General features: G+C 35.6%; 1 protein-coding gene across 1 annotated transcript; it reads right to left on the bottom strand.

The window, feature by feature from the left end:
- Positions 1-3504: 3504 nt before the first annotated feature.
- LOC135690087 (thioredoxin reductase 2, mitochondrial) lies at positions 3505-25070 on the bottom strand. The gene is made up of 18 exons (XM_065207544.2): positions 24783-25070; positions 22796-22867; positions 22457-22513; positions 21441-21535; positions 20442-20491; positions 19258-19332; positions 18656-18734; positions 16181-16240; positions 15697-15767; positions 13230-13249; positions 10925-11016; positions 10393-10567; positions 9632-9765; positions 9113-9208; positions 8790-8882; positions 6383-6454; positions 5222-5319; positions 3505-4613 (listed from the first exon to the last, which is right to left on the bottom strand). Exons 1-18 carry the CDS (start codon positions 24877-24879, stop codon positions 4484-4486), a joined length of 1566 nt encoding a protein of 521 aa, XP_065063616.2. The 5' UTR covers positions 24880-25070; the 3' UTR covers positions 3505-4483.
- Positions 25071-25072: the final 2 nt, after the last annotated feature.

The following is a 25072-nucleotide window of genomic DNA, read 5'->3' on the forward strand; positions in this document are numbered from 1 at the left end:
AAAGCTTGCCTGGGAAAAGAGCAAGACAGTTGTAAGACTAACGATGTATTGATTCTCTCCAAGAAAGGCTAATGTTTGCTAGGCTGATAATATGCCCTTCTAGTCATAGTTCTAGCTAGTTATATTCATAGTCCTAAAAATGATTGAAGAACGCTTTGGGCACAGAAAAAGCAAGATATAAAGGAGAGGTACATCAGGGATTAATTTAAGGGTGTTTTGGACTAGCACGGCTAAGCTAAATGTGATGACAAGTCCTTAGTTTCGCTTATAACCCTACATAATCTACAGGGAATTTTGCATAACCATCTATCAAACTGCTTAACCAAAATTTTTAAAGTTTAAGTCATGAAAGTAAAGGCCACTGATCATTTTAAGTCTTAAGTACATTCTGTCAAATGACCGGAAGTAATGTTTCAGATAGCGTGAAAAATGCACGGTCAGCAAAATTTTGACCTTCGAATTTGTCAAATCTGATGATTTTATCGAAAAGGTTTTGCAAAACTGAGTAAGAAATACTAAACCATCATTGTTTCCTGGCTTATTTTGACGAGCTGAGTAGAACAAGATGCAACTCCAACTTCAGACAAAAAGCTATTTTTAGACTTTGGTACTTGTGCCCAGGCTGATGTTGCGTATCGCAGTGTAACCCTACAACTATTCACGTTGTTCGACTGAAACTTTGCTTCTGAATGGCAGTTTGTATACACTGTTTTTTATAAGAACCAACCAGTATATGTTAGTTCAGGCTGACCGTTCTTTTCTCTCGAAAATCTGAGGCTGGATTGTTCTTAAATTGTTCTTATATCAATAGGGTGTAAGCAGTGTAATTGCTAGCTTTTTCGCTCTGGGGAGGTGTTCAGGTCTCGTTTGCCATCAAAGTGAGTGAAACAGCCTTCATTTGCCGACAAGTTTGAATATTCGCCGAAAAAGCAGCCACACATCGTCATTTTGGAGATAAAACGTTGTTCCAAATTGCATTTTGCAGAAGCGCAGTCTCAGCTTGTTCTTAATTTGTTCTTAAATTTTGACCAATTTGAGGGTCATGTTCTTATAAAAAAATAATGTATTTGAGAGTTGTCTTCTTATGTTTTAGTTGTTTTTTGGCCGTTTCTGCAACAGTATGGAATATATCAGCGATCATAACCACGAAACATTTAGTTTTCGAGCTGCATGAAAAGTCGAGGCACGCCATTCAAACCGACAAGCACATATTTTGGTCGACGAGGCACGTCGGTGCCTGTAGGCACGCTAAATTAATGCCTGAGGCATATTGAGGACACAGAGGTATCTTTGCCTCAATATGTCAATGATAATCATGGTAAACAGCAGAGGATTTAGGAATGATTCCTAGGGATCATCTAGATAAATTCCTTTCTAAGAGCAGAATGTACAATTAGCTTGCAAAGGCTGATTCTCACTGATACATACCTGTTATCTTTTATATGGCCTACAAACTAAATACGTATTCAATTTAGCAGGTAAGATTTCATGAATGAGACAATAATGGTGATAATTCCATCAACACTGCTCTAACGAAACCTTGTTACAGATCTCCACTAGCTTTAGCAAGGCGTGCTGACTATTGCACCCTTGTCGATAAATAGAGAGATCAGCCAAAGAAATTTGCTTACGGAAGGTAAAATTTGGTGTCCCAAATTTCTCTCAAAAAGTTGTTGGACTATTGACAATGAAGTCATTGGTTAATAGCCCTCTATGTGAAACGAGCCACTATTTAGGGCAGTGCTAAGTAGGAGGCACCTTAATACTACCAGTAGGCGGGACCTTCGTAATATAGACATTACCACTTTGGTCAGAAGCTTCTACTATTTCAGCCCTTCTGCAACAAAAAGCCACACAATCTACTATAATGGTTTTTAACATCAGTTCGTTGGGGGTATGATTGGTTACCTTCCTTTGGCAGTAAATAACAAAATTGGGAACTCAATCAGCAACCATACATAAAATTTTTGCCACTATTCGCTTCTCTGAAACAATCGTTTTTTCAATTTTCCACCAATTTAACTTTTGAGGAGCTCGAAACCCTTTTATTTGAAAGGAGGTACTGCTTATTTTCAAAACTCATGTATATTCTGTCAAAGATTCTGTAAATATGCTTATATCAATCTTTTTGAGCTTGTTGCAATATCTAAATGCAGTTATTTCTTAGCATCTTATAACTTGAGTTGATACCAAGAGCACGAGGTATTAAATGAACTTTATCTTATCTCTTTCCTTCATACTCTCAGTGAATTTATTGCATTGAAAACTTAATGTTGGGGACACATAAAAAAACAAAAATTACCCAATTACGTTTTAGGTGTCACTAAGATAAATTTTTGCTGAGGATGATGGTACAAAGCAGGCGTGGGACTTAGGAGCCAATTATAGAGAACATATTATAGTACATTTTGTCCCATGGTAGATGATAGCCTGTTTCTTCTACAAGCCCGGACAAAATCGTTGAGACAAAATGCAATTTTTGCAATTTTTTTCTTTATGTTGCGCAATGCAACATAACGAAAAGTGCAGAAGGAAATAGAAGTTTCGGGGAAAACACTTTCGCTATTTGCAAAATTGACATCTAGATCTGCTAAACTCACGTAAAATTCGTAGAATTCAACTTTCTTATTCTAAATGCAAAATTTCAAATCTTCGAAAGAAAATAAGAAATGTAAATAAATATTAAGTTCTTTGACTGGTATATTATCAGTAACTTGTAGACCGTATGAAACCAGAGTAATTCCTTTCGACGCTTTCAAATTCAATTAAAGATGAAAAGGAATTCGTGAAATACTTTTTAGATACACACATAGATACACAGTGATCAGAAGGTTGATTTCTGTTGTCCACTAAAAGAAGAGGTTAAATCTATTAAAACATTGTAGGCAGTTGCATAGCAGAAGAGTTTAAATATATTAAAAACTTTTAACAATATTTGATTAGGTAATGACAACGACTGAAATATTTTGACTTTCATGACTCAGGGTGTTTGGCAAATAGGATTAGGTCCAAGAAATAGAATATTTAAATTGAAACATGGTGTCTGAAATGTTACATACTTTGATTCTTTGAAATCACGTATACAGGGCCCTACTACGCTTTAGTTAGGTGCAAAGCCATTAGCTAAACTAATGTTGCTAAACTTAGCACGAAAAAGATTCTGTTGCTATCTGCAATATCATTTTGAATGTCGTTCGAGACCACTTTGTGGTCTGTAAAATCAGCCAATTCAACTGAGAGAAAATTACCATTGGTTTAACCTTCGTAATTGTACATAAGAACCTAAGAATAGAAGCAAATAGACTAACTTTTCTCTGTTAATTCAATTCTTTATAACGTATCCTATCACTTACATGGCTTCTGTAATTCTTACCATTAACAAGGGTATTGTTAAAGGTTTAATCAGATAAACTTTTCTTAGAGACAATATTTAAGCTGAGAACAGAGGTGTCATTACTGCTTAACGTTTGCAAATAGAAAGGGAACATCCACTCGAAAAATATAACTTGAATAAATTCTATTCTCATTTTACTAAAAATACAATCAATTTGACAATTTCACAGGAGTTTATGAATACAACTCTTGGCATTTCATTTACAAATTTAATGCTCTTTAGCAAGAAACGCAATCAGCCAAGGTGCTCCAATCAGTTTTAAACCTTGACGTCATCATGAACATCACAGTTCTTCGTTACTCACTAAAGAACTAGCCTTAATAGCTCTTCCAGCCTTTTTATTCTAAGTATAGCCTCTTCGATACCTGGGTGACAGTCAGAGGTGTTGTAAAGGGGAGGTTTGTGGGTAAATCCTCCTTGCTGAAATACACCACTAAGTGGTCTTAGCAATTGAGAGTAGCCGAAAGCACTACGCACTACACAGCTCAACCTTTCAAGACGATACAGTGGTCATCTTAAGTTTGTTGAGCATGAGAAATATGCCATTGAAATATGCCAAGAAATATGCTATTTACAATTAAGTTCAGTGTGCAAACCCGGGAGAGGGGTGGGGTAAATGTAAATCCCAGGCAAACCTATACTTCTATATTCCATGTCTTTGAGCTTTTCTTTAAATTAATATGATACAGTGGGTTTTCTTTTCACATAGCTCAGTGGCGTTTCCTTAAAAATATACGACAATTGGAAAAAAAACAGACCAGGAAAAAAACCAAGCACTCAAAGCGATGTTGCTATGGGAAATATTGTCTTTTCATTCCCCTTCTCAGTGAGATTGATTGAGTAGAACTGATTTGATATTTTCACAAGTAATGTGACAATTCTACACAATCTGTGTAAAAAATTCACAAAGAAAAGGAGGTTGAAGTTGCGTGGTGTCATTGAACTAACTAAATTTTCGGTGACATAATTATCAGTCATTCAGTCATCAGTCACTGACTTTTTCCCACCGACTTTCATTTGTAAACATACAACCACAGGTAACAAATTAGGCTATACACAGATTGAACAAAAGGCCTGGGAAGAGCTAAGCTATCCTCAGCAACCAGTAACATGTGGGTCGAGCCCAGACCTCTTGGATATATTCAGTTTAACTAACTCCTCAGCAGAAGTTGGGTGAATCCCAACTGTTGTTGAGAGTTGCTTGTAAGTTAGGCCATTTCTAGAAATAAAAAGTTTGCAATACTATATTCACATCATTAAATTATTCTATGATGAATCCTTACTGATATAGAAAATTTCCTGCTAAGAAAATTAATTTCTAGAAACGAAAAAACTTTAATTATCAGATTCACACCATTAGGTTATTCTTTGACGAATTCTTATTCTTAAATCTTCAGAGAAATGCAATCAAGAAAATTTTGTCTGGGAATTATATTTTCTGCCGGATGTCAGCAGACTGGAACAGGGGTGTACACGGTTTTCAGCAAGTTACTGTCAGCGAATCATCTGTAAATTTATAGGAAGATAAAGGTTGGTGAATACTTTCCTTACCATAATTGAATTCTGCAGAAAATTACTGTTAAATTTTTAGGGCTTTCACCTCATGCATTTAAAAAAGAGAAACATAACTATCAAGAAGTATTAGAACTCAAATATCTATATCGAGTGCAACGAAACTTTTGGAAATATCACTCATCAATCTTTACTCTTAAGAACCTTCAAGATTTTGTGTCTGGGTGCTAAATTCTGGCAATACAAGGAATTATGGTTGTTGATTCACCAAGAAGCAGGGCAAGTTTCAAAGAAAGGTCTCTAAATTTCACTCACTTTAAAGCTACTGCGAACCCCTGCATAACCTCGCCAGCGTTTGGCCCAAGGAAATGAATTCCAAGGATTTCTTGATCACCTTCAAACTTGCAAACAACCTGGGAGATTTAAGAAAATGGCGAATTCAAAATAGGACGTAGGCAAAAAATCATTTCGATAACTGTTTTTGAGACATTGGGCGTATTCAGATGTTTGCTAGAAAAAAACATCACCTGCATGTTCTCTTCTTCAAATTTTCCCATATTCTTTTGCCATACAAAAAACACTTGCAGGACTCAAATTTAGTTTAAAATGCTAAACTTTGGCGGGCAATTGACAAATACTTAAGGGGCTTAAGCGATCTTTCAATAAAAAATCGACCAATAAACGAGCGTGGATCCACTCACACGCTCATTGATTGGCTAATATGGATTGGCAGATGGCTTCTGCCACATTTACATGGGTCGATTCCCTTAAAATTCCAATATTCGAAAACATCCAAGACACCGAAACTGCAAGAGAAGGTTCAAATGACAAAGATCGAAATTTCTGTCAACATGTAGAGTTCAAACACGTCAATCTTCTTACTTTCCGCGACTGACAACAAATTTGGGCCACAAAAAAGTTACTTTTTCAAATGGAAATGTCTACAAAACCTTGTCACTTCTTTTCCTTGATTCTTTAAATGGATTGCTATTACTTAGTATGATGTTGAGCTGCATCTCAGAACGCGTTTATCAAAGGGCACTACTAGGTACTTGTAGAACATAACTTGACGCATGTCACATGACAAAACAACGCCGTATGGATGTGACTAATAAAACAGATACACAAATTGCTACAATTAGGCCCTGCTCACAAATTAGCGGGTCAATTTTGTATTGGAACACTTCAAATTTGATAGACATTCTGTTGGCACAATGTCGCTGGAATCTGACACGCTCTGTATCTCGTTACTGCGGAGTCAAACCAGTACACTATAAACGTTATATCATGAGAATATCCGTGAAATTTCATCCGGCAATAGTTGAAAAGGATTTAATCTACATTGAAACCTAAACTAACACACAGCTCTTAATAACACAAACTTCAAACAACAGAACATTGAACTTCCCACAAATGTCACTATATCGAGGTGTCTATCTTAATCGCAATGCAAATTAGTAAGTAAGTTTTGATTACCTTCATATAACATTGCGATGCATCTTTATCAGGGATACTGTACTCCAAAGGCTTGTAGAATGCATGATAGACCTAAGAATAATGAGAAATGTTAAAGACAAGAAATAGTTCGATAAATATACATTATGCTACGGGTATTCAAGGGTAGTCATTACATCACTGAAGTAACTTACAAGCGAAGTACCACAAATTGCTTCTTTGGCACTGAGAGGCGGTACTGGTTCTAAGTTCCCTTTTACAACTCTCAAACTAAAAGATAATATGCGATAGTTGATAGCTTCGAGAGAAAAATATTATACATCGATTAATTTTCAAATTTTCAAACTAGAACGAGAAAGTCTATTAATGTATCGTATGAGTAATAATTTCTCTTCTTTCTTTATTTTATCTGATCAAACAATTACTTGACTTAGAATAGTGATTCAACTTTGAATATACATATGTCACGGAGTGTAAATGATTCATCGTAGTGAAATCAAACTCGTCCTGTAAAGCAATTCATTGTTGATGGTTTGCCTAGCTACGGTTGTCCCGCACACATATCTAGATTCTGAACCTTTTCATGACCTCATACGACTTCAATTCGTTTAAATGTTGGTGATTCTATGCTTTTTAAAATGAGATTTTTTAATCAAACATTTGTAATTGATTCATGTCTATGAATATCTCCAGATGAAAAGCTACTCTCAAGGATTTTATAACTTCAGATGACAAATCAACACTTCACTCAAGCCGAATATGTGACATCAAAATCGAATCAAAATCCTCTTTCTATTATGACTTTAGGTTTATTTGATTTTATTTGGCTGTTGGTGTCAGGTTGTCAATGATTAAAAATAACTAAAATGGAAAAACAAGTCATCTTGCAAATGTACAAACAAAAAGAAAAGAACAACGTCCGCGTCATCGTTGGTTTAAAATTGACTAAAATTGAAGGTACCCCGAAATATTGTTTAAATAAGAAAGTAATAATTCATCGTACTGGCTTGAGAAACCAGAGGGCATGGCTGATCGACCTCTACAAACAGTCTTTATTTCGTCCAAAAACGATGTATATGAAGATTTGATTATAACTGGCAAAAAGAGACTCACAATTAATGTTTCAAAAGCTATTAAACAACTATTAGGGATGGAAAAGAAAATTAGGTAAATTCTGATAAAAACATGTATTTCTATTGATACACGTCACTGATAACGTACTGGCAAACAGAATATGTTTGTAAACCAATGAAATAAAGTAATAGCAAAAATAGCAGGTATTAAAACAAATTTATCTTTAGTATTCTGCAAGTCAAGGGCAGTTTTAAAAAACTAAAAGCATTTACAGGTCCGAATAGCTGTCTCAAAAATACAAAATTTGGAATGACCGTCAAACATAAATGAAATTCACAGGTTATAACAAGGTCCTTTTGGTGTTCAGACCATGTTTAAACTACACAATTACAGACATTGACAAGAACTGAAAATTTAGACGCTTTAAATTTTGAAATGAAAAAACGGCACCAAGAAAGAAATGATGTTAATGAAAGAACCGAAAGTGTTTTAATTAATTAATCCAGTCGCTGCATTATCATAAACTCCAGACAACATTTTTAATTTCAATTTATAGCCAACAATAAAAGTTACTAGAACAATTCAGGGGTAAACTATATTTCCACATATACAAAGTATGTTTTGCCGTTTCCTCTGCAACAATACCGTTTCAAAAGGACATAAATCCATTCGGTTAGGAGTTTTCAAATTCTTCATAGAGCTTTCATTTTGTACGATGACCTCTTAGTTACCAGACCCAGAAGTCTTGTAGACAATCTTTTCACTGAGTTGTATCTTTCCCATTAAAGACGAGACTTTAATGCGAAGCAAATACGCTTAAGGGTCATCTGTATTTGAGCTGACGTGACTTTGATATCGTGGCAAAACAATAAAAACACCCAACGACAACGACAATAAAAACACCCGATGAAAGACTGGCCCAGGGGTAAAATATTTCTCTTATTACATTGAACGTATTACTTAGATCTTGATTTGCTGATAAACATGCATAGCAAAATGAAAATGGAGTTATGCGACAGATCGGTAAACGTATTTGGTAGAATAAAAACATAAATTTTGTCCAAAGCTTTTCTACGAAACGAGAAGCAAATATATTCTATTCAAACTATTTTAAATTCTTGTGTGAAAACTGTCGTACATTTGGTTTCGTGACTCAGTGCCACACGCACCGATCAGGGACGATTAAATTGAGACAACCTAATTTCAACAACAACAAAAAAAGCCGATCAAAAGGAAGGAATAAGAAGCCAATGATTAACGCAATCCGACAGCCACTACAAACGTAATAGTTAAGACAGAGTTACACTTTACCACTGATGATGATCGCGTCGTATGTTAATGAAGATTAATTTACCTCAACATTATCATGACCATGCACCTCATCCGCTTTCTCTTCAGACAATCCCACAGTGCTGTACTCAAGAGGGGTGAAAACAGTCGTTGGTATCTGTATGATATGCAAATACAATTTGATATTACTTCGGGATGCATAAATTGTACTTTGTAAGTCGTCAAAAGATATTCATAATCATAGATACGTCATTGTCTACGTATAATGAACCGCCCAACTTAGGAGCTAGCCCTGCTGAAAAGCCTTTGCGTATCATATACTTAAGCTCATTTTGTCCTTTTCAATCAGAAATTAGAAAAAACGAGACAAAATTTCTAGAAACACACCTTATCGTAATCCATCAACTCAGTTGATCCATCAAAAAGCCTTTTTGCCAATAATTTGCCAGCCATTATAGCAACGGGTGTTAGCTCAGGCCTGTCCTAAAAATGAACACATAAGATCTTCTTACAGCATACAGGAGCACTAAAATATAGTATATATGTCTTATTGTCCTGAACCGTACATATCGTCCAGGTTTGACAATCTTTGTGTAAGGATTTATTCTTAAAATTTCACATCATTGATTTTTCACGTTAAAAAGTCTTAGTCGTAAGCTTCATGCCTGGCGAATATTTCCACACAGAAGCCACGTGGTAATTGCACCCTTGATAAAGCCTATAGTTGCTAAGCTTACAGCTGTTAAGAAACTTGACATTAACTTTCAAATGATATCAAGGCCTGTTTGAGAATAGGAACAGTCTCCCGATATATACAAAAATTAATTACAAAATGAAAGAATTATAGGCATAAACCAGTCTCATTATAGGCAAAAGCAGGTAGAAAATTGTACGACATGAGAATACCTGAATAACATCACCGATGGCATAAACGTTCTCAACACTGGTCTGCTCATCCTTTTGACAAACAATATATCCCGATTTGTCAAATTCTACCCCAATTTTTTCGAGTCCTAGGGTTTTGGTAACAGGATCACGACCTGCAAGAGCAAGTCTCACGTCAGGCACAGTAGATTGCTTTAACTTTCGACAAAATGAAAAGATCAAAACTTATCCGCTCTAAAAGAGATGAGAGGTGAAGTGCAATATACAACAAACCATGCTACCAACGAATTTGCGAATACATTCGTAGATTGGTAAAGTTGTTGCCTTTTAAGAAGTAACCCATTACGGCATTTTGAAACTTTACTTGGAAGATAAGGTTGTTGCACATTTTCACAAGTAGACATATACAGCTACAAGGTGTTTCAAAGCAGATTGGGGACAGGAGTAGAGGGCCAGCGTTAGGAAGGCGAGAGGTTATAGGAGAAGTGGCAATGTGGGTGAGTGAATAAGATGTCTCCACGATATGGCTTGGCTAAGGTATCTTGGCCAAGATGGCCTCTAATCCAATGTTAAAAAAAACATAACATTAAAAGGAATGTTGTTACAACAACCTGCTACGCGCAAATATTAACTAGACTCCAAATAACCCAGTCTTTTTTTACGAATGGACAAAACAACTATTTTTGAGAAAATGCCGCATGCGAGGAGCTGTTACAGATTCATAAGGCAGCCCAAAGAGAGTGACTGCTCTTTTTCTATCCTTAGCAACTAAAACCTCATACCAACTGCTAAAATAACTGTGTCAAAGACGTCAGAATGTTCTTCCCCCCACTCATAGCTATCATAAAACACTTCCAGTTTGCCATCTTTCATTCTCTCGACGCGTTTTGGGACAGAACTCTTTATGAAATTGATTCCCTGACTTTCCATGTGCTCGCCAACGAAACTAGCCATTTGCTACGAAAAGATGGAAGATTTAGAAATCACATAGGACGTGACAATAAAATGTATTGATTAAAGAATAGAAAATAGTTTGTGTTACCGCTTTATGTTCGAATTTCTAGTTTCTATAGATCTATCAATTAGAATTTCATTTCATTGAGAAACGTAATGTAAAATATTTGACTGAATGTAAGACTGCATAAAATTTTTTGCCTTTTGTTGTAACCTATTCTATGGTTTACAAGCAAAAATACATAAGTCATAAACAGTATAAAGCCAACAAACGACAAACCTTCCACTGTTTCTTAAAACTCTGAATAGTTACGTTATTGAATCAAATCAAATAGACCGGGTCACGGCACCATTTCTCACCTGATCAAATCCACGTAGCAGTATGGAGCGTACCATAATGGAGGTGTCATATCCTAAACCATTCAGAAATCCTGCACATTCTAAAGATACATCTGTCATATGTTAAGAAAATTATATCCTTTTTCTCTGGGTTTAGGATGGTGGGAAACCCAACCATGAAGTTGGATACGGTCTATAACAAGCTCTGTATAGAGTACCAACACATGGGTCCGTACAGAGAAATAGCGGTTTCCCTATACGAAATAAATTTCTGACCATACATTGTCTAGTTGGCGCAACAAATATATTTACAGTCATATGTATCTGAGTTTTAACCTTCTATATCATCTTAGGCATACACATAACGATGAAAAATAAAGTTCTAAACCCAGTACATTTATATAACGATGTGACAACCCCGAGATCATTCCCTTACGTCAATATCACTCTTTTTGGACTTATTTCTTTGGCTTAAGCTTCTTCATTTTACCACACGAATGGACACCAAAGCAGCTGCCAAGAGCTAAAACCCGAAGGCTATGCATTGGTTACTTCAATGTGAATTAAAAACGACGCGCCAAGATTCTTATCAATAATCGAAGCTCACTATGCTTCATCTTCTAATCACGGTTTAAGAACGCTGTGTTTAAGTGATTTCAGGTTTTCCCCGTTTTTTTCATGTGTTGGAACGGGAAATTCAAAGTGTGAAAGCAGTAAAGCTATAGCAAATCTTTCAATGATAGCCTGAAAAATTTTTAGGGGAAACATTTTGCAATTTAGGTAAATATTGGAAGAATATCTGAAAGGCCATTTAAAATACGCTGCTCTTACCATGCTTCGCCTGACCAATACTGAGACCTTACCCATATCTCCATGCCACAACAACCCATCCAACTGAAAAGAACTTAAGTTTTCAGAATAACAACATTGACACTCTAATGGAATTCATTTTAGCGTACAATTGAAATGCTTGAATACATGGTAAAATGTGTTTCCCACTTATCTACAGAAGTTTTTTGAAACACGGTTGGAATAAACGGTTCCTATTGTTAACATAAGACACTCTGATAAATCTTTATCAATCTATGGGTGGTATCCATTAATCTTTTTCCCAAAAACAATTTCATTCTCTTTTGATACCGTGTTCTGATTAAATCTTAATCTCTGCTTAGCTCACCAAAGCGTCTTTTACAATTTCTTCAGATTTCTTCTCCTCCATAAGAAGATTGCCAATCCTTACTTTCTTGTTATCTGAAACCTTTGGTAGCCTTGATGTCTCTCAGGACATGGAATGAAATGCCCACAAACGCAAAACATACCATTTTCAAGCATTCTTCTACTAGGGATTGAAAAATTATTGCAAAACAGGATGCTTCGAAACTATAACATTACAAACTTTACGTTAATATTAGACACAAATTTAACTGCACAACTTCTGTTGAAAACCCCTAGTAACGCCAGGCAATCAAATTACTTGGTTCAGGAAAATAAGAAACGATAGCAGGGCCTTTTTAAAGAAACTTACTTGCGGATAATGCCCAGTGGCATTGAAGCTCATTAGATAAGGTTCTAGGCAATAGTTATAAAAATGTTGCCCAAAACTTATTATCGCTTAAAATGACAATGCTTCAGTTGCAAGTAGGGTAGTAACTGTGCATTTAATTTGATGGTTTAGTCGCTCAAAAGAGAATCTTTACACAAACTTTTTACTGGGCCCAAATTCAAGACCACGTAATTGTTTTCCAGACGTCAGTTATGATCATCCTTATTGTCACCCCGAAGGAGCAGCACGTGCAGAATATTGTCAGTGCATTCTCTTCTATCGTTATAGTGTGGTCTTCTTTGATCTCAAAACAGATTTCACAAACACGAAAGATTTCCATATTCCTTTCTCGTACCGGCGTTTAATCTTTGGTGCCTAATGAAAATTCCAAAGAACTTCGCAAATGTATTTTTATATGCTCACGAAATGAGTCTATTAGCTCAAGCTGTGTATTTACAGACTTGGAGCTTCACCTCATTTTATTAAAAAACTAGATTAGTCATAATCCCTTCTAACAATATCAAGCGAATGTAAATTCGTCTTTGCTCGTCAACAACATATTTCCATATTCAAAACACCTCTATTGGACGGCTGGAATCAGAATTTACAAACAGATATAAACCCTTCAGCGCCAATACGATGTACAGTTCTAACTGGCAGTTAAATTACAAGCCAAATTTGCGGCGATAGTACAAGTTAAAAGACATTTTTAAGGCAAATATTAATAGCCATCGACTAACCCCTGATAATAATCACATACCTAAGTTATTTTCAAAAGGATACAACTTGCACCAACAACGAGTCTGAAATGAATATGAGACTATTGACGGTAAAGAGAGAACTTTTTGTTGGAGGGGAGGGGGGGGCAGCCTTGATAAGTAAGTGTAACAATAGCCATATTTTAAAAAAGAAAAGTATTTCACTTATGCTAATCAAGTTTTTTGGGGAGCCAAGGCCCCCCCCCAGGTATCTCGGTCCTTGCTTGACGCTGTTGATCATAATAGCAAGGTTTGACTTGAAGTGACTTTATTTTCTTTAAGGACTGATTTGTGCAGATGACAATGCCATTCATATCCAGCTTTATCATTAGCTGTATGCATTTGCAGTTAGGGAGGTAGAGGGGGGCATAGGTCATTTGTAGACAGGTGAATTTATTTTGGGCAAAGAGCACAGAAGCAGTAGGGTGACTTTTCAAACCCACAAAAGGGTGACAAACTTTTCACCAGAACTTTTCAATGGTAAGTAGAGATTCGAACATTGAAAATACAACTAAAAAGCTCTCTAATCCGAAAATATATTGTCAGGTCTATGTAAAAGAAGCCCAAGAGGTTTAACGACGGATATTGAACAATCCAAAACGTCAATCACTCTCTTTCTAATGTTTTAGACAGTGTGAACTTGAATAAATCCCGTCTCAGAATTGGCCTTCCTTTTCCATGAAAATGTATTAGTTTTGTGGCCACGTAATTAAGAAATCAATTACTGGCGGTAAAGAAAAAACTGGAGATTGAGAAGGCTTTTCTTTGCGCAGTGTTCATGTCAAACAATATTTGCTTTGCAAGGTCTAGATAAAATTGGAACAGTCTATGCGAAAAAAGTTGTTTTTCCTGGATTACCAATCAACATACCCTCGAAACATACACGTATTATTTCTATAAGAAACTAAGGTCCGGTGATGCAGGGATGTAGTGGTGGGGGGCTCAGGAGGCGCAGCCCCCCTTGTTAAAATTTTCGAAAAAAGTGGGGGGGCCTCAGACACCCTCATCGTTTTTGCTTGGATATAGCCAAGAATCATGGAACGCAATAAAAGCTGTGGAGAACTGTTGCTTCACCACAGGTCAGCCATGTACGACTAAACCAGAGATAGAAAAGAGATACAACTGATAGATTTAAACACATTCCAAGCTTTTTATACATGAAAATGTACACAAAGTTTGACATATATAGATATAAAATTATTGAATGATTTCTTACTGAGTACGTTTAGTTGCAGTTTTGTATAGACAGTAGGTTTTTGTTGTTGCATTTAGAAATAGGGTTATCGGCCTGAATCACTGACCGGTTGCTATTATTTGATTCTGTCTTGCTTATTTTTAATACCTTTTTATAAGAACAATACAATTTTTGCTGATACCTAATGTTTTAATTTTTTGGATAATTTCAAGCATGGGTGTTTTTAATTCTGTTCTTATTTCAAAATTGATTTTCTATATCTGCAAACTTTGAATGCTTTCTAAATCTACATAATAACACAGTTGCATGGCATTTTAAGTAGCACTGTTCAAAATCTGCTCTGCTTTATTTAACACGAGAGATAATGTGTCGATTCGAAATCCAACTAATTGGTCATAATTATTGAAAAAAGGCTTATGAATATACTGCCTAGGATCTTTCTTATCAATTGTTGCAAATATTTTTAATGCATTTTCTGGTCATCCTTAGAATGTCATATCTCAAACTTTTTCTCGCCGCCAATCATGGAAACCCTGGGCAATATAATCATTTTGCCCCTTCACTTGCAGTGAAGTTTCCCCAGCCCTTCACATGGTATCAATGTTCTGATCTCTGCTACCACTCAAGACAGTCAATGTACCTGGCTGCTCAACCAATGATTGGAAAAAAAATCAACCCTCTCATGCTTCCATTTGCAATGATGACATGGCAAGAGCAACTTAGAAATTTCATAGAGCCCCCCTTGTTAAAATTTTACGACTACATCCCTGTGGTGATGGTAGGCAGTTTCTTAAATTTTCTGGCCATTTTGCTATCAATAGTTTTTTACATGTTTCTTAGTTTTCTTAGGTAATGAATTTTTTTTAAACGTGTTTACAAGGTAAAGTAAATAGTTCACTCAGAATGGCCAACTCTTTTGAGATCTGTAAACAGTTAAGCTCACTGAACTTCATCAATGTCAAGTTGAAGTCAAAAAAAAATTTTAAATGGAAACTTCTTGAGTGTGCAATTTACTGAGAATGAATGCAAACTGCATGTCAAGTGTTCAATGTCAAGACTGTTTCGAGTGTCAACTCGGAAGATTAAAACTGCAAATAATAAAATTTTTATAAGTCTTTTTTAGTTAAAAGTGATAAAAGTCTTTTTTAGGTAGGGTTGTTTCTTAACTTTTGAAAAACTGAGCCTACCGTTTCTTATAAGCTGTTTCTTATTAAAAAATGAGTGTAGTCACAAAAGACAATTAACTGTTAGTTAAAAGAATTGACAGTAAAGAAATATTATGACAAAAAAGGCTTACGTGCGCCCAGGTGGCTTTTTCAACCAAAACAAATCATCACTGGAGATACAATACTCTTTAGCCCCTGGAATCTGACAAGAAAATTCCTATTAGCCCAAGATGAGATAAGGAAGTTGCCATCTTACGTTCATATCACTAGCCATAAGGCTGAAATACATCAACATATTAGTAAATGCAAATAAAAGGAAACACTAATGAAAATCTCCGCTAAACGTGAAAAAATGTGAATGAACTAAAAGAATTTACCAAGTCGATGCAAAATTTTTCGAACACTGTGACATTTGAAGAAGACCAATAATTGAAACCCTAGAACATGTCTAAAGTTAAGTTTTAACCCTTGATCTTCCTGGAAAACTTTCAGATTCTCGACACATTTCACGTTCAAGGGCCCATTTCAGTAGAACAGCTACATCATTATCCGCAACACAAACAAAGATGTTTATGTTTATGTATACATCAATTATTTAGATGAGAAAAAACTCACATTTGGAAAGCGTGGTCTTCCGCCTACAGCAACAACAATGTTTTGACCAGAAATTATTTTCTGTTTATAAGAATAAAATAAAAGTATTTAAAAAATGATAGATTTTACTAAAGAAAAAATTTATTAACAACAATCAGCCTTTATAATCTGACAACAAATTAGTAATTATTGTTATATGATCGATTTGCTTTTAAAATTGGTTTTGAGAAATAATTAACGAAGAAAAGTCAAATGAATTTTCATCGTCTTCACAACCTTGGCTTTTGATTAACAGTGTAGTCATTCCTATAAAACCAGCGATACCACGTCACGAACGCGAACCTCCTTAAATGTGATTCTCTTTAAATTTCCTTAATAGTTTCAGTCTAAGTGGCAATACCCTTAGATGTGACAGTGGCAAGACAAAGGTTACCGGCTTTCCTGTCATCCCTGAGCATGCCTCGGGCTACAGACATGTTTACCAAAAGCATAGAATTCTGTGCCAAAAGCCTGGGGGCTCTTGAAACTAACATTTCATCCAATTTACATACTTCACTACAACCAGGTTTTGGTAATGATACCGCAAAGGCTTTTCAATCAATCGAAAATGAAATCTGAATCTATTCGAAAATGGGAATTTTCAAGGTTTCTTCACAAAAAAGTAAGATCGATTTTAGAAAAGCTTTTTATTTTCTTTACGCGGCACACCAGTTATTTGGGGCAGAATAACACCAACTGTATCGGTGGTTACGCTACAAACGGATAATAATCTTGAAATGGTAGTCAGAAATCAATATCGAATTATAACGATAAAGGTATCGTTTACAAATACTTAAAGCACAATTTTCAGCTATTCCCAAAAAGTTAAACAAAAGCTAGTAAGAGGAACTGACTTTCTGTTGGTTCCATTTAAGAAAAATTGGCAAAAGAACCCTATGAATTTTTTTTTGAAAAAACTTACTCAAATGGAAAAACTCAGTTCAAAGCATTGAGCATTAGAAAGATAATGTGCCAGAATTGAAAACAATGACTTCTTCATTATTTCATTGGGTTTGAGAGATTGTCTCTGTAGTTTATATTCTTGAAATAAACGAGGAGATTCTGCATGCCTGAGAGGCGAGACGTTCTTCGTTGAAAGTTTCAAAGCACCCCTACCATTTATGAAATGTCTGTCTTTTCGAAATAAGCAAAATCAAGCACTTTAATAATGACAACAATGAAATGCTATATTACTTTTCGTTGCTTTACAGGGTAACATGTTTCCAAGAACAATCTTGGATATGCTTTTTAATTAAGAGATCCCTTATGGCTAGGTTTACTTGCAATTTGAAAATATCAAATATAGAAAATCTTCTGAAGTTGCTGAAGACCAAACCCTAACCCAAAGGTATTCACGTGAGATAATAATCAGCAATACAATACTTTTTTGAAAACAATCGATCCTTTTCTTGCGCTATCCAGAATTCCCTGATCTTGAGAAAATACATTTGCAAAGCAAGTTCTGTAAAACACCTTTAAAGCTTTATAATGATATACTCGCAAGTTTTTAAGCCCTGATCAAACGATCCAACATTTCGCCCAACATTTTTCTTTGACGTTAGAATGTGATCCAACGCTGGTGGTCAAACGATCCAACATTTCACCCAACATTTCGCCCAACATTTTTCTTTGATGTTAGAATATGATCCAACGCTGGTGGTCAAATGATCCAACATTTCACCCAACATTTCACCCAACATTTTTTTTGTTAAAATGTGATCCAACGCTGGTGGTCAAACGATCCAACATTTCACCCAACATTTCACCCAACATTTCACCCAACATTTTTTTTTGTTAGAATGTGATCCAACGCTGGTGGTCAAACGATCCAACATTTCACTCAACATTTTTCTTTGACGTTAGAATGTGATCCAACGCTGGTGGTCAAACGATCCAACATTTCACTCAACATTTTTCTTTGACGTTAGAATGTGATCCAACGCTGGTGGTCAAACGATCCAACATTTCACTCAACATTTTTCTTTGACGTTAGCATGTGATCCAACGCTGGTGGTCAAACGATCCAACATTTCACTCAACATTTTTCTTTGACGTTAGAATGTGATCCAACGCTGATGGTCAAACGATCCAACATTTCACCCAACATTTTTCTTTGATGTTAGAATGTGATCCAACGCTGGTGGTCAAACGATCCAACATTTCACCCAACATTTTTCTTTGATGTTAGAATGTGATCCAACGCTGGTGGTCAACCGTGCCAACATTTCACCAAACATTTTCCAACACTTCAAAACAATAGAATTGTTGGATGTCGCCTGCCAAAATTTTTTACCTCAGTCAGTCAAATTTCATCCAACATAAAAAATGATGATGTTGGATGATCCAACATGGTGGTCACACGAGCCATCATTTCACCCAACTTGATGTTGGGCGAATTGTTGGGTGAAATGTTGGATCGTTTGACCAGGGCTTTATATACATATAATTGCTAACTACCTCTCGACCATTTTTCGTCACAGCTTTTATAGTATGAGGATCCAGAAAGGAGCCTTTGCCATTAATATAATCAACAGACCTGAAAATAAAAAATTATCTATAATAGAAAAATTACCATAACAAAACACAAAGCTAAATACTAAAAGTACAGGGGATGGTGGCTGCTTTAATTCCGGAAGATTTACCTTGACCTTCGAAATCTTTTGACGAGAGAAAAATGAGGCTTGGGGTATAGGTATCCACAGAATAACAACAAAACTTTGCATCTTAAAAGGAAAATCTAAAACTAAGACAAGACAATAATATTGCCTCGAAATTCAATTTTCTCTTCAGTAGATTTATAGAAATTTCAAACAATTTTATGTTATTCTATAAGCCAAAAGCTTGCCACAAGTAATATACTTAAAACCAAGCATAAAATTAATTCAGCGGATGATCAAGTATTATTTTTCTAGTTTGAAGTGTGGTTTTAACAGGAAAAATACGAAATTCGAAGATATAAATGAGGGAGAGGGTAGTCTTTTGTTAGCTGACTTCATTTTCAAATCAGACTTCTGCTAAGACCCTCATTCGGTGTTCAGAGAAACTCAAAACAATCGTACTTTGTTTTCAGCTGCACTCTGTGTCCCCAGTTCAATGAGTGTATGTGATTCTGCACAGCTTCTGAGAGGACGGACCTGAAAGAACCGATTGCAATATTTGATAACATGGAGCATTAAAAGGATTTCACTCCTCTATTGTAAAACCTCCAATAACGGACATCTCCCAATAAGAAACAACGCAATAATAGACACCTCCAATTGACAGAAAACCTCCTGTTGACAGACATCTTTCAATATTGAACGTCCCCATAAACAGCAACCCCTCATCAATGGAAATTTCTCTTAACGGACGCCTCAAATCAACGGACATCTCCATTAACGGACACCTCAAATTAACAAAGGTTTGAATTAACATAAACCTACTAATAACAGACACTTTAATAACGGACAAATAATTCTGTTCAAAAATTTCCTGCAGTCGAAGCCTTGGGCAAGTAAACTCAATAAAACAGATGCCTCTCCTAGCTTTTAACAGCCCTAGCTTTTTACTTCTGATCAAGTCCCACAGTTGTCTCACAGTAATGCTTCTTATCTCGTTACAGCTATGTAAATAAGCAGCTTTGAAATCTGCTCACATGGCGGTTTAAAATCAAGGAAATGTATTCATTCTCTTTTTCCAAATATATTACACTAGGAATTTCAGTCGCTCGTTGATTGTAATGGAACTAGGAATCGACAGGTTAATTCTATTAATAAATCAGTACGATTCTCATACTGCATTTTTAAGCAGTCATGAAATTTGCACTGTAACCACACCAAGTCCATTAATTACCACTGTAACCAAAGACTCTAATTAAGAATTATGTTGCAACCCTATATACCGCTAAATTGGGTGATAGATGTGTATGGCATGGGTCGGGAGGGACGTGGTTGGTGAAAAAATAAATTATTATTCGAACGAAAAAATAAATAGTGAAGAGGTACGGTAAGCCTACAACAACAACACTGAATGTTAGGATCTTACTTTTTCAGAGTATCTAGAATTAATTCCATTATAAATGATACTATGACACTTTTATCTAGCTGTGTGCATAATTTTGCTGTGTGTTTGATACTCTTTCCACAGTCCTGTGCTTTTAAATCTTGTTAAAAATGTTAATACAGTTGTGAAGAAAGGTGATATTTGAAATCTAGTTGTCCGAAAAAAAATGATTTACATTAATATTCCTGTGAAATTGCCTCACCAATCATGGTTAAAATTTTCAGGAATGTTCCAACCATATTTCTTTGCATCCTGTAAAGATATGCAACGATAAGATAAACATTTTCGTAGTAAAGGGTTCAACAATTTATCTTAGAAATAATAGATATGACAAAACTTAAAATCGTACCTAAAGACCTAACTGATGAGGTCGAAAGGAAGTGTGCATAAATAAACTTCGGTGATGTTTGCACACTTTCGCTAAGAATAAAGCAAAATTAGCAAAATCTAGCATTTCTGGTGGGAGAGATTGACCAATGAAACGTTCCACGTCATGACCGTCTTGACCCCAATGTTTATGGGTGATAAAATCTACTACAACAATTTGCTTGCGACGTAAATGTCACATGGTGAGTTTTGAGATGTTCCTGCTCTGACCTTCAACAGCAAACATTTTCACACTAATCTCACACTCCCGGATGAGATGGGAGCAGTTCGGAAAACGAGTCAATCGAATACGGAGTCATCCATTCTCTGTTTCAAAACAAGCTTGAACAAAGATATGATAACAGATGAATAGGGAGTATCAGGACCAGCTCGTTTACTTTTTGACAAAAACCGAGAGGGCCAGAGTAATGAGAGTGGTCTATGAAAATAGGAAAACGGAGTGATCCGAAAACGGAGACATACAAAAACGGAGACGTACGAAAACGGAATAATAAGAAGCAGGGCCTTGGAACAAAGAAATGAAAAAAACGTTCATTTATTGATAAAATTTAACTGTAGATATAGATTCCTTTTGATTTACAGTATCTAGCACTTTACAAGACTTTGAAGCATGCTAGAAGCATCTCGTATTGAACGTTACATCAATTTTGGGTGTTTCATTTAACTCTTGCTTTACTATAGCACTAAAATATTACAAGAAATTAAAATGCAATTAATATTAATATATATATAGAAATACAGACCGGTAAACAGTAATTTTCATTATATAAAGAAAAATATATTTTATTATATAAATTGTGTGTGAGCTTCTTACCCTCACAGATTCTCCTAGCAATGCTGCTTGGTGCATTAGCTTCTTTGGAATACAGCCAACATTAACACATGTTCCACCAAGACCCCACGTTGTACCTAGAACACAGCCAAAACAATTGCAATGCTTGGAAAGATAAAACATTTAAATATGCTAAAAACCCAACAACATTTCAATTTGTTTTTGGATAACTGCAGGATATGTCAGATCCCTTCAACATAAAACTGATGCATGCATGCTGACAAGAATATAAAAAAGAAAGTAGTTATTGACTAAAACCGATAATAATCTTCACATTCCAGTTTAGCAGTTCAGTTTGCCAACTTCCGTATCGCATATAATTCACTTAAAGCTGTGAGCTTTAAATTTCTGAAAACTTTGCAAATCCATTTATTTTCATTTCCTAAATGAGAACTACTGTTATTTCATTTAAACTCATGGAAAAGCAAACTTGCAGCTGAATGCTCTTTCAGATGACGAACTAGAGCTTATTTTTTATTTTAACATTGCTGCACCCTCTCTGCTATTTTCACTGCAGTCTACCATTGCATCACATAATCCTTGACCCCCAAAAGTTTAATTGCTAAACACATTTCATGTTTCAGCCCATTCCCCCTTCCAGAGTCTAACATCTAATGATAATGGGTATCTGTTCATTCCTTTGAAGTTATTTGTTGGAGCCACACTGAATGAATTTTAAGCTCTGAAACACTTATTATTCAACATTTCTTCAAAGAGGAGAGGGGAATGCCATAGAAAGTATGGAAATTTTTAGAGTAATGTACCCACAATTTTGGCATTGTAGCTATGGGCTTTTTTAATAGAAAATTGGCTCCTTAATTTGATTTTAAGTAAAAAGCTTTTCAACCAATCCTTTTTTAGGGGGAGCGATATTTCTGCATCATAAGGCTGGAGAATCTTGATTTTCAAATATTGTCTTTTGACTGTAAGGTGGTTGACAGGGATGGTAGATTTGCATGTGATCTTTCAGTTTACAACTTCAAGAAAGAGAAACAAACCTTGAAAAGATGGATCTACATAATCCAACACAGCAACTTTTTTCCCAAAATGTGCAGCTGATAAAAGAAGACACAATACTTTCAGTATCAAGCACAAATTTATGATTCTTTCTTAGGATAATCTATTTGTTTTCAAATACTATTTAATGTACGTTTGAAATGCTTTTGCCATAAATTACTGACATTTGTACTTGTAAAGGAAAAGATGATTGATCACCAAAACTTACTGATACAATTTCTCGCATTAAAAAGCTTGGATCAAATATTCTGACTTGCAAGGAAGCTAATGTACTAGTGATTTGTAATGCTAAAATCTCAATTAGAACAAATAGCATTTACCTTCTTTTGAGCATGCTAGGCCACCAGATCCTCCTCCAACTACAACCATATCATAGTCATATTTGTGTGTTCCTACTTAAGGATAAGAGCAAATAGTTAAACTGATAGAACTATTTGCCGAATAGAAGACAGAAACAGATTGATTTCCATTGATAGCAAGAGAAATGCACTTATATCTATTTAAATTCAATCTAGAATAAATTTTGGTAGCAATAGTATCATGTAAACTTTTTAAGTCATTTCTACTTGAGTGTCTTTTTTGTTCTTTTTCTTGATCAAAATTATTGTCAACCACAAGCAACTTCTATCACATCACAGTTCTTGTAAACACATATGCAAAGGTACCTGGTTGCCCTACTCACAAAACCTTACACTAAACAACAAGGGCATGCAAATTGAGGTTTCTGTTTGTTCTAGAAAAACTTATACATCTCACCAACTTTCCTATTTTTATCAGATGTGACTACAATCATGCTCTACTCTAGAAAAGTCAACTATTGTCTTAGGCTGCATTCACATTACACAATCTTTTTTGCATTTTATCATGTGTGCCAATTTCCATTATACTAATCCCTTACAGTGTTTAGAAACTTTGACAATTGAAAACCAACTTCATGAGGCTTTGAAATTTTTAAGTTAGCAGTTAATAGCATCAGTTGAATTACCCGCATGACCACACAAGATGGATTTTGAACTGTTCCGTTCATAAGTGGAAAAATGATACCCTTAGCACTGTGACAGGGCTGTGACAGTTTATCAGTTAAATCATGAGGATTACTTGTACTTGACTTTGTTTTTTGCATAGTTATATCATCATATCAGTTAAACCTTTTACAAATATGTAGCCAAATCATGCGCAGAATTTGAAGCAAAGGCTTTTAAAGATAACATGTATTCCTTGTTTCTCCTTGATATCAGAATTTAGAAGTTTAAATGCTGGAATATTTGCAGGAATATGACCAGATAAACAAATATCACGAGCTGAATCTATGGCAGATTCTTAATCATGCACAGGAGGAATGAAGGATAAAAATCATTGTGTTGTCCGTGCAGACCAAACTTTTCAGTGTGGAGCATGTACTCTTGGCATGGCCTGTAGATTGTAATGGCCAAAAATGCTTGATTTGCTGTGGCATGTTTCTCTGATGTTAGCCATACAATTAGCTCTTCTGCTACTGCATTACCTTCATGATTCAATTGTTTATGACCCAAGCATTTGGCGGTTCATGAATCTATGAACTACGCCATCATCAGATTGTTTAATGTTTTAAAATCACACGGTGTTTGAATAAAATTTAGAGCTGGAACGAGCAGCAGTGGCCGCTCGTGGCTTTCACAATTGGGAGAGCAGACCATCAATATTGCGATAATCGATAGAAAGGTCGAGTTTGCAAATTTTTCACTGTATTCATGGTTCGATGTTGATCATCATGGAGCGCAGAAGAAAAAGCATATATGGATGTGGTTTTTGTTTAGCGATAATATCATTTTATGGGCAAAATTTTTCTTGCCCTGAATTCCTCCAAATAAGCCAATCACAGGCCGCGTTTCACAATGCTCGAGGTCAAAAATTAGCTTGTGCGCATGTCGGCTAGGGGCAAAAAAACTTTGCCCGTAAAATGACATCATCGCTCAAGGCACTAGCGGGCCAGAGGCGAGGCTAAGGACGAGACTGGATAGCAAGGAGCTTTTTCTAGAAGAGATACAAACTTATATAATTAACCACAGTAAGACTATCGTCAAAATTAAATATGAATATCATAGATTTCCTTTGAATCTTTTTGAGGGGGCATTGCCCCAGATGTCCATTAGCAAGAGCCGCCACTGACGAGCAGTTAATTAATAGATTGCAGAGAAGCAGAGGCAAAAAGTAGAAACATAAATCATGAGCGCCCCTTCAAACCGACTTGGTTTAACGAATCAAATCGACTTTGCTTCAGGGTAAAATTATGTGAATTTGTTAGCAAGATACGACACAAATTATCACCTGAAAATGCACGAATAGTGTAGAAGATTCTTCTTCCTACTATAATTTTGCTCCTTCCATAATAACGAGAGATAATTTTGTGACAAATGCCTGGCATTGTCAGCACAAAATTTTCTTCCTGCTACGAATGTAGTGCTATGAATGTAGAGCCTGCTACTGATCCATGCTTTGGACATAAAGATTTTGTTGCTTTCTAAAATTTCTCTTAAAAGATAACAGTAATTCCAATATTTATTAGTTGTTAGGTACTGTTTTCTCCATTTCACTGTTATTCATGTTTCATTTGACTC

The sequence above is a fragment of the Rhopilema esculentum genome, chromosome 5 (assembly GCF_057945365.1).
Source record: "Rhopilema esculentum isolate cy_ngs chromosome 5, ASM5794536v1, whole genome shotgun sequence".
NCBI lineage: Eukaryota > Metazoa > Cnidaria > Scyphozoa > Rhizostomeae > Rhizostomatidae > Rhopilema > Rhopilema esculentum.